The 11506-nt window shown below is 41.5% G+C and overlaps 1 protein-coding gene across 3 annotated transcripts in view; it reads right to left on the reverse strand.

Annotated features, from left to right (window-relative positions):
* Positions 1–11439, reverse strand: part of MUT (methylmalonyl CoA mutase) — a 60149-nt gene extending 48710 nt beyond the window's left edge. The window contains exons 1-3 of one of the 3 annotated variants that reach the window (XM_005860918.2): positions 11310–11439; positions 2924–3348; positions 1298–1665 (exon numbers count right to left, since the gene is read on the reverse strand). In XM_005860918.2, the coding sequence (XP_005860980.1) occupies positions 1298–1665; positions 2924–3308 (753 nt within the window). In that variant the 5' untranslated portion in view covers positions 3309–3348; positions 11310–11439. Of the gene's footprint in view, positions 1–1297; positions 1666–2923; positions 3349–11060 lie in introns of all 3 variants that reach the window. The other 2 variants (XM_005860917.2, XM_005860919.2) reach the window with 2 other exon arrangements.
* Between the last annotated feature and the right edge of the window lie 67 nt (positions 11440–11506).

Below are 11506 nucleotides of genomic sequence, written 5' to 3' on the forward strand. Positions count from 1 at the left end.
TTTTTAAAAAGAGGAGAACATGCAATACTTGTAAGAGTTCTGAGATAATAGCAATTATAAGAGGTGAAAGAGATACAGATTTGATGGTGGAAGTGAGATTTGTCCTTTACTATGAAACAGTGGTTTAACTTTAAGGTTGGTGAGGAAAAGGAAAGGATTGCTATCAAGAAACAAAGTGAGCCCGGACGGTGTTGCTCATCGACCCAGGAACCAAGAGGTCACAGTTCGATTCCCGGTCAGGGCACATGCCCAGGTTTTGGGCTCAATCCCCAGTACAAGGTGTGCAGGAGGCAGTTGATCAATGATGTTTCTCTCATCGATGTTTCTATCTCTCTATCCCTCTCCCTTCCTCTCTCTCTAAAAATCAATAAAAACATTTTTTAAAATGCTTATATATTTTTTAAAAAGAAGCAAAGTGAGAATGATGGGGGGAAATAAATATATGAATTATCCAAAGGGAAATTAAGAAACCAGGTTTCCTGTGGAGGGACTGCTGTTAATATAAGAACATTATAAGGTCTTATTTTCCCACCACTCTGATTGAGAAAGATGAACCTAATTCAGGGGTGAAATATTAGGAGACTCATTGTAGTTGCAGATATAAGTGATACCTTTTAATCCAGCAATTTCCAATCTTTTTCATCTCATGGCACACATGAACTACTAAAATACTGCAGCACACCAAAAAATATATATTTTGCTGATCTAACAACAAAAAAATAGCTACATTTTTTTATTCATTCACAGCAGATGGCCATTGTTATATTGGCTGTTGTCATTTTTTTTATTTGACAATCTAAAGTAAAAGAGATCAATGCCTGTAACTAAATAGTCAGGTATTGCATGTTTTAAAAATTCTTGCAGCACACCAGTGTATCATGGACACAGTGGTTGAAAACTGCTGTTCTAATCCAATTTTTAGCAGAAATAAAGCTGATACTTTGATTCCCATCTGTCTGACACCAGTGTCTATTCACAACTGAAGAAATGAAGAAGTATAAATTATGGGCCCTCTCTGATTATAAAAATTTTAATAATAAAGAAAATACAGTAAATGTCTAGTGTCCAGATTTCTACAGCTAATGACTCATAACATTAGTACATGAAAGACCAAAAAAAAAAAAAAAAACTAACAACACACATACACAAAAACTAAACAAGACAAAAAACCCCACATCTGACTTTATACTACAATAAGTATTAGTCAGTTACTGAATTCAAATTAGGTTATGGTATTTTATAAAAATTCCTACATTCACAGAACTACAGAAAAACCTATAATAAACACAAAGGATACCTGTGCTGTATATTGGAAGATGTCAGCAATAATTTTCATGGATGGTTCTGGAGGAAAAATATAAGTATTTCTGACCATAAACTCCTTTAGTATATCATTTTGGATCGTACCAGTAAGTTTCTCTTTAGGTACACCTTGCTCTTCTCCAGTTACTATAAAATTTGCAAGAACTGGAATAACTGCTCCATTCATGGTCATGGAAACTGACATTTTTTCTAAAGGAATTCCATCAAAAAGAATTTTGGTATCTTCCACACTGTCAATTGCAACTCCAGCCATTCCAACATCACCACGGACTCGAGGGTTGTCTGAATCATAGCCACGATGTGTTGCCAGATCAAAGGCAACTGATAATCCCTGTTGGCCAGCTAAATATATAAAGAAAACATAATGTCAGATTAAAGAGTGTGGCATATAAGTTAACTGATTTGCCTATCACTAGTAAGTGTTGATTCATCTCATCATAGTACACTTTATAACAAACATTTTTATGTTTGTAAATGTCAAAACAAATTTAAATAGATATTTTATTTCCTAAGACAGTCAGTTGTTTCCCATGTGCTAAAATGCACAAATTGAGTTCCAGACTTCACTATCAGAATGAAAGAAACAAAACAAAACACCTCATTTATGTTACGTCCATTTGTGGATTTTTTGTATCTTAACCATTTTTGATAGAAATATGTTGATGATTCATGTCAAGATTTGGCTGTTTATACATAGTTAACAGTATTTAGTATTTCTATGCTCACTTATTTTTTTTCATTTAATATGGTCATTACAGGATGTCTTGGCTATTCAAATATTCTGGGAAACTATGAAAATCATGCGAAAAGCTGAAATATTCTACACTAAATATAAGTTCAGTCCTCTATGGACAATACAAACTTATAGACTCTCAAGTCCAGCATTTAAACAATATGACTTTATAATAGATCAGAAAAAAGAAATAGTAAATATGATTTTCAGAGAATGAATGCCAGATTGCACTGAATATATTTATACCACATTATTATTTATTACTTTCTTTGGACATCACTTAATCCCTTTTGGCCTCCAATTCCTACCCTAAAATAATGTTTATTAAAACTTTTCAAAGACAAAGCTAATGTCTCTTTTCTTCTTACAATTTCACTTCACCTAATTTCTTTTACACAATGTGCATGGAAGTGTTTTTTGCTTTCAAGAACTGAGTATTTTGCCCTGACCGGTTTGGCTCAGTGGATAGAGCGTCGGCCTGCGGACTCAAGGGTCCCAGGTTCGATTCCGGTCAAGGGCATGTGCCTGGGTTGCGGGCACATCCCCAGTAGGAGATGTGCAGGAGGCAGCTGATCGATGTTTCTCTCTCATCGATGTTTCTAACTCTCTATCCCTCTCCCTTCCTCTCTGTAAAAAATCAATAAAATATATATTTTTTTAAAAAAGAACTGAGTATTTTATTCTGGCTCACCTATCCTTTGACCATGGAAGTTGAAAACCATTCATTGTTTTCAGAATACAATCTAAACTACAAAATTATAAAATAATTATTATCTTTACAGAGATTAACCAACCTCCCCTCAAAAAGAAACCAAGATGAGAAAGTGTATGTTTGATCATAAATATTATATCTCATTAAAATCTCACCCTTAATATTGTCCTTATAGAACTTATTGCTCTCTTCCACAGTGCTAAAGCCAGCATACTGGCGGATGGTCCAGGGCCTAAAGGTGTACATGGTGGGATATGGTCCACGTGTGAATGGCTTCACTCCTGGAAGTTCTTCAGGTGAGTCCTTGGTATCCCTGCTGGAATATAAGGGCTTTATGGAGATCCCTTCTGGGGTGCGCCATATTAGGTCCTCTGGATTTTTGCCTTTCAGCTGCTTTTTAGCCAGGGCAGCCCATTCTGGGTGAAGGGGTTGTTTTTGATGTAGAAGTCGCTGCCATATAAGTCTGGAGCCTGACGACTCTTTTAGTTGCTTCAGATGATGAGGTGAAAGCAAAACAAGCCGAGTCTTAGCTCTCAACATGATGGAGCATGGAAAACACCCAACAGAATCAAAAACTGATCTAGAAAAAGAGCACAGGGTATATTTATTTACAAGAGAAAGGCAAAATGGGAGCTATTAGTGAGAAAAGAGAAGGAAGAAGGTATATTAGTGTGATTTTATCTCTTCTTCTTTTCTGTTTCCTGTATCTGATCGTTTATAAATGGCCCGTCTTCTCACAACTACTATTATTGTTCTAGTCGTCTTCCTCAATAGCCTCGTAGCTGATTTTACTAACCAGTCTTGGCCCCTCTAATTTATTCTACACACTGACAGCAGAGCAAATCTGATGTCACACTGCTCTTAAAGATTTTTCAAAGGCTCTGCATTGTAGAGAGGATATAGTATATAGCATCTTAATTGATTCTTTTCATTCAAAAGTTTTTCATTTAACACTTATTTAATGACAGGCATTGTGTTGGCTGCTGGATAAAAAGTGGTAAGGAAGACAAACAGGCATTTAAGGCCTTCATGACCTGCTTGCCTCTCAGACTCATCTCTGCCTTTTTCCTCAATCTGTATTCTATAGATACTGGATTACCCACAGTTCCCTGCATATGTCAAAGTTCTTTGATTTGTTCTTGCTCTCCCACCTGCCTGGAATGTTCTTATTTGGCTAATTCAGCTAAGATATCATCTCTAATATACAGGGCTTTCTATGGGCCCAGCACTGCTTTAAGAACTTTATACATAAAGTACCAATTTTAATTTTCACAACACTAAGAAATAGGTACTAATATTATTACAGACAAGGAAACTGAGGCACAAAAGAGCCAGCATTTGAATCTAGGCAGTCCCATTTCAAAGGCCTTGAATTGAACTAATATACTCACAGCCTCTCTTTGAATCCACAAGCTGGGCTAAATGGCCTCTTCAGTAATCTATAGAACTCCGTTTCCCTATTTATACATCTATTAGTGGCTCAGTGCACAAATTTGTGCACATTGAAAGGAAATTAATTAGAAGAAATATATTGATGTCGCTATTCACCCTTTCTCTATAATAGAAATGTCAACCAAATTCACAATTGACAATGACAGATCAAAACACATGCGTGCAATTGGCGCCAGCGAGAGCTTTTTACTAGTATGTATCGCACATGCACAAGTCAACTTAGCCTTTTATAGATATAGAACAAACTTGCTTAATTAGACCTGCTTTCTGATTTAGCTAGACTTTTTCCAGCCCAGTGAAGTACCCCAACTTCTCTTTCAGGTAATTGTCAGCAACACATCAGTAAATATCAACATGAAGTAGATTATTATTATAGATCACGAAAGGAGAACAAAGGGTAAAATATTTAACTGCAGTAGTGTTTGACTATATTCTGCGCAATGAGAAAACCTGAAGTCATTTTCAAGGTTCACCATTTCTTACTTCTTTTCAGTCGGGTCAAGGTTCTAAGCTTTCTAAATCTCCGTTTTCTGGCTAATGAAAAGAAAATAGGATTCCACTGAGTCTCCTACCTACTCCAGGACTTCTGTGAGGATCAAATGAGATGAGACACAGGAAAACGCTTCACAGATATTTGGTTACAGTGTAAAGTGTTTCCACCTGGCTAAAGTCTTCCTGGGCTGAAGAAACTGCAAGGAGGCTAGGGAGAGGAAGCCGGGTGTTGCTACTTGATGTCATTACCCAGATGGAGGGAAGGACACTTAGCATATTAGCCTTTTATATAGACAGACCATCTCCCATGTGACAACATATTAGAATACTATCTTTTATGCTTCTATAAAATGCATTTATTTATGTAAGATACATTTGTTATCTACATAAAATACATGTCTATAAAATCATATATACATCTCTCTATATATAGGGGTTGGCAAAAGAAGGTTTATAGTTGTATGAATATCCTATATAATAAAGAGGTGATATGCAAATTGACCCTCACACCCTCACAAGATGGCTGCCTCCGACCAGCCCAGCAGGGGGGTTAGTGAGGGACGACCAAACGACTGAACAAGCAGGCTGTGTGGGGCGACCAGGCTGGCAGGGGGGTTAGTGAGGGACGTCCAAACGACTGAACAAGCAGGCTGCATAGGGCGACCAGGCTGGCAGGGGGGTTAGTGAGGGACGACCAAACAGTGGTTATTCTTTTGCAATATGTAAATATATAAAATCAACACATTTCAAACCTCAAACATACACAATGTTACACGTCAATTATATATCAAATTAAATGGAAAAATTTGTTCCTCTTAAATCATCACATTAAATTATCTCTTTTCTACCATTCAGATAGCTAAGAAGCAATTTCATTTTTAAAACTGAAAACCGGGCTTAGCTTCTCTCTACAACGCCATATAAAATAAAGCCTTTTAACTGTGTGATCACTCTGCCATCTAGCTTCCTAAGTCTATATAGCTGTTCATGAGACTCCTGGGTATATTAGGGCTGAACACTACTTTGGTTTAAATGAATTGTTTTAGATCACTTAATAAATGACACACACACACACACACACACACACACACACATACATATTTCTTCTCTGCTGGTCTATACTATACACTGGTCTGACATTAGAGCTACATATTCCTTATAACTAGCACAGAGTCTTACACTAGGTATCTAATTCCCATTAAGTTCAATTTCATCATTTTACTATGTAGAAATTTAGGTCCACAGAAATCCTATATAATAAAAGACATGCAAATTAACCATCCCTCCGCTATGCTCAAGCCACTCCCACAAGCCACGCCCACAAGCCAATGAGTGAGTATGCAAATTAACCCAACAAAGATGGCGGGTAATTTGCATACACAGAGCAGAGTGGGAGAGCTGGCAGCTTGGGGGGACGTGGCTCCATCGGTCGCTCCCTTGGGGGGACATGGCTCCCTCGGTCACCAGACGAAGAGCAGAGCAGGAGAGCCAAGGCTTGGGGGGACGTGGCTCCCTCGGTTGGGGAAAACCCAGAGCGTGGGGAGCACCAGGAATGCTGGGAACCATATTTCTGATGGCAGCCCCAGGACCAGATGCGGAAGCCCAGAGTACAGGGAGCACCAGGAATGCTGGGAATCGCAGTTCTGGTGGCAGACGGATCTCCTAGACCAGGGGTCCTCAAACTACGGCCCGCGGACCACATACAAATACAAATATTGTATTTGTTCCCATTTTGTTTTTTTACTTCAAAATAAGATATGTGCAGTGTGCATAGGAATTTGTTCATAGTTTTTTTTTTAAACTATAGTCCGGCCCTCCAACGGTCTGAGGGACAGTGAACTGGCCCCCTGTTTAAAAAGTTTGAGGACCCCTGGCCTTTGTCTCTCGTCTCTTAGTTTGCATTTTCTTACACTGAATGAAGGTCTTAGGGTTACATATTATACCATTGCATAACATAAACTTTTGTCCTACATTTGGATGTAGTATAGGATAAGCATGACCCAACATTTTTGTTTAGCCATTAATTTCACTGAGCATTTATTCAGTATTTTGGAATTCTAACTCTGCTACCTGTGTTTGACCTTGTGCAAGTTACTGAATTTCTCTAAGCCTCAGCTTGCTCATTTGTAAGCGGGATAACAGTTCCTATCTGATGGTATCTGTTTAAGGAAGAAGTTAAGTAAGTCATGTAAAGTGCTGATTGAAGGACCTGTTTCTTTTGTAAGAAAGGACAGACATGAGTTTTCTAATTCGGTTAGCCTGGATGGTAAAGAACATTTAATACTAAAATCGTCAGTTAAGACAGACAGAAACTCCCGGATTGGAGAGGGCTCCCCTGAGGGCTCCCAGATTGGAGAGGGTGCAGGTTGGGCTGAGGGACCCCCCCTCCACCACCACCTCTCCCCAGTGCATGAATCTTTGTGCATCGGGCCCCTAGTAAAGAAATAAAATAGCTTGATCAAAATTCCACAAAGCAGTAAACTGTTTATCTGAATTGCTACTTGTTAGAACCTAGTATTTTAAAATATTCTGATATGCAAATTTTATAATATATCCATCATGCCATATTGTTTTATAATAGGTAAGTCAAGAAGTAATGCGAGCCCTGACCGGTTTGGCTCAGTGGATAGAGCATCGGCCTGTGGACCGAAGGGTCCCAGGTTCGATTCTAGGCAAGGGCATGTACCTTGGTTGCGGACATATCCCCAGTGGGGGGTGGGCAGGAGGCAGCTGATCGATGTTTCTCTCTCATCGATGTTTCTAACTCTCTATCTCTCTCCCTTCCTCTCTGTAAAAAATCAATAAAATATATATTTTTTTAAAAGAAGTAATGTGAGCTTAAAATTCTAGTTTCCATATCATTTCTTACTATAGTAAAGCTTAAAAGAAAATAAAAATACCCAACTTTTATTAGAGGGTTGTGAAACAAAACACATAAACCACTTATGGGAGTATTAGTTGCTTTAACCACTTCAGAAAACAAACTGGAAATATGTACAAGAAGTTTCAGAAATGATATTGCCATTCCACTGAGGAACATCACTTCTAGGAAAGTTACTACATAAAATACGTGTTCCCTCTAGCTTTACTTGTAATAAAGATTTAGAAAGATAATCGACAACATAGGAATGAATAATTATAGCAAAATAAAAATGATAGAATTTTATGTAGCCATTAAAATGTATTTAAAAAATCGCCAAAACTAATCTTTGATGTTAGAAGGGAGGAGAATAGTTATTCATGGTGGCTGGTACAGAAAGAGAGCGAGAGAGGAGTTTTTGAGGTGGTCTTGACTTGAATGCTGATTATATAGATGTATTCAGTTTGTGGAAATTTGTCAAACTGTACAATTACTACATGTGCACTTACATCCTATATAATAAAAGGGTAATATGCAAATTGACTGAATAGTGGAACAACCGGTCACTATGATGCACACTGACCACCAGGGGGCAGATGCTCAATGCAGGAGCTGTCCCCTGGTGGTCACTGCGCTCCCATAGGGGGAGTGCCGCTCAGCCAGAAGCTGGGCTGATGGCTGGTGAGCGCAGTGGCTCGCCTCATGGCAGCGCTAAGGATGTCCGACTTAAGCTTAGGTCCACTCCCTACAGCCATCAGTAGGACATCCCCCAAGGGTTCCTGGACTGCAAAAGGGCACAAGCCAGACTGAGTGCACGAATGTTGTGCACTGGGTCTCTAGTGTAAATATATTATACATAGGTCAAAATTTTAAATATGTTATACATAGTCTCTTTAAAAAGGAGATAGGCTCAAAAAGTATCAAGTGAAAGAATCAGGATAAAAAATTGTAAATACAATATGTTCAACTAACTAAAAATACATAAAATCTAATGGAAATACAACAAAAACAATTCCCAGTTTTTAAATTTTTTAAATATATTTTTATTGATTTCAGAGAGGAAGGGAGAGGAAGAGAGAGAAACATCAATGCTGAGAGATAATCATTGATTGGCTGCCTTGTGCACACCCCTAACTGGGGATGGAGGCCCAACCCGACATGTGCCCCTACCAGGAACCAAAACGTGACCTCCTGGTTCCCATGCAACATTCAACCACTGAGCCACACCTGCCAGACCCATTTTAAAAGCTATTATGATTTTTAATTTATGAAATCCACAGGATCTTTGTCATCCATCTAACAAGCCACACACTACATGTATTAACTTCAAAAGTGGGTGAGAAGAATAATTAAATTATAACTGAACCATTAGTGTAATCTATATATATTCTATATATATAAAAGCCTAAGCAACCAGATGACCAGCCAGTAGCTATGACATGCACTGACCACCAGGGGGCAGATGCGCAACACAGGAGCTGCCCCCTGGTGGTCAGTGCTCTCCCACAGTGGGAGCACTGCTCAGCTGACCCATGGGTGCCAGACGCCGAGCTCATGGCTGGCAAGAGCAGCTGCGGTGGTGCAAGCCTCTCCCACCTCCATGGCAGCGCTACTGAGCAGCGGCAGGTGCAGTGGGGCCAGAATGAGTGGGAGTGGCACTGGTCATGCTCGGGCTCCTCCCAGGCCACCTGCTGCTTCGCGCACTACTATGGGGGATGTCAGACTGCCGGTTTCAGCCCAATCCCTGCAGGCCAGGCTGAGGGACCCCACCAATGCATGAATCTGTGCACTGGGCCTCTAGTAATGATATAAAAAGTAATTTGAAAACTGTCTTGAGACTAGACTGTAGACAGGAAATATCACACTTCACACAAAATAATCATGAGCTTTCTTAAACCTGAACAAATGATTAGAAAAAACCCTACAAAACTTACTTCCTGAAAATCACATGGCAAATTGGTACAGGCTGGAAATAAACATCATCTATAATAATAAGATCATAATATGCTAATTAGACCAGACAGCCAAACAACCTTCCGGACGTCATTCCAGATGAAGCCGCAGTGGCGGCGGTCAAGGCAGAGGCGGTTAGGGGCGATCAGGCAGGCAGGCAAGCAGTTAAGGGTGATCAGGCAGGCAGGCAGAGTGGTTAGGGGCAATCAGGCAGGCAGAGTGGTTAGGGGTATCAGGCAGGCAGGTGAGTGGTTAGGGGTGATCAGGCAGGCAGGCAGGTGAGCACTTAGGAGCTAGTGGTCCCGGATTGTGAGAGGGATGTCCAACTTCCAGTTTAGGCCTGATCCCGCAGGGATCCCTGTGGGATCAGGCCTAAACACCAGCAGTCGGACATCCCCAGAGGGGTCCCGGATTGCGAGAGGGTGCAGGCCAGGCTGAGAGACCCCTCCACCCCCATACACGAATTTCATGCACCGGGCCTCTAGTTTTTAGATAAGCACACAACTACTGCTGATGGCAACAGGACTTCTAAATGTTCTCAGACCCATCAAGAGAGGCTTCTAATCAAGCACGTGTTGCTCAGTGGTTGAGTGAGGACCCATGAACCAGCAGGTCACGGTTGGATTCCCAGTCAGGGCCCATGCCAAGTTGCCGGCTGGATCTCCAATAGGGGGCGTGCAGGAGGCAGCCGATAAATGATTCTCTTTCAACATTGATGTTTCTATCTCTCTCCACTCCCTTCCTCTCTGAAATCAATAAAAACATTTTTTAAGGAGAAGCTTCAAGCATTCAAAGAAGCAACTTGCAAAGCAAATAACCTTCAAGTTTTGGCTGTTTACATGTAGCTCCGCATTAATATTTCAATAACTAGTCACCTCTGCCCTGCCAGCATGGCTCAGTGGTTGAGCGTGGACCTATGGACCAGCGGGTCACGGTTGCTGGCTCCATCCCCAGTAGGAGGCATGCAGGAGGCAGCTGATACGTTTATCATCATCGATGTTTCTCTCTCCTCCTCCTCCTTTCCTCTCTGAAATCAATAAAAATATTAAAAAAAAAAAAAAGAACCAACCAACTTCCAGTATTCAGCAAATTTGGATTGGAGAAGACAACCTAGAACATGCATATTAAATATTAGCATAAATAAATCATTAAACATAACATATGCGGGGGGGGGGGGAATCATCAAGTGATCTAAAACCACATATACACTATCCACGTTTTCGACCTTCTGATATAATGCTCTCTTTCTAGATAGAACGGAGAACAAGTTAGTAGTTTACAATTTTACGTCAATTTAGATCTGACTTTCCGTTACCTGCATACCGAAAGTCACTTGGAGTACCGCCACCTCTTACACACACACACACACACACACACACACACACACACTCACTCTCACTCACAGTAACATGCGGCGCCAGCGCACCCTTCTGCAACCATACAAGTGACCTCTGCCTAGGAGCCTCGGGGTGCTTGGGTGCCAGGGAACATGGCGACACGGCCCCGACCCGATAAAAACACCTGCCCCGCAGTACCTCTCAACTCCCAAGGGCCTCCCTGAGAGTGAGCGGTCGGTGGCGAACCTAAGCCTCAGGATACGGTAGAGGAGAGCGCGATCCCGTCCGAGCAGGACGTGCAGGAAGAAGTTGGAGGTGGAGAGGTCAGAGGCTCAGAGGACGGGAGTGGGGAGTGAGGGGGGGAAGGAGCCAGAAGAACGGAGGGACGGTAAAGGCGGACGTGCCCCAAGGTGCACGGTCCTACTCACTGGCCGGTCGGTCTCGGACCTGGGCTCTGCTAGAGCGCGGCGGAAGCGGGGCGCCCCCGACCCCACCAGCCAGAGTTCTACGCAGCGGGGACCCCGCAAGCGAGCCAGTCGGGGGGCGTAGGTCGACAACGCCCTCCTTCCAGCCAATCACCTCGCGCACTTGGGGGCGCGCTTCGGATGACGTCAGGGCGTGGCTAGCCGCCTACTTCTCGCTAG

The sequence above is a fragment of the Myotis brandtii genome, unplaced genomic scaffold (assembly GCF_000412655.1).
Source record: "Myotis brandtii unplaced genomic scaffold, ASM41265v1 scaffold143, whole genome shotgun sequence".
In the NCBI taxonomy this organism is placed as follows: domain Eukaryota; kingdom Metazoa; phylum Chordata; class Mammalia; order Chiroptera; family Vespertilionidae; genus Myotis; species Myotis brandtii.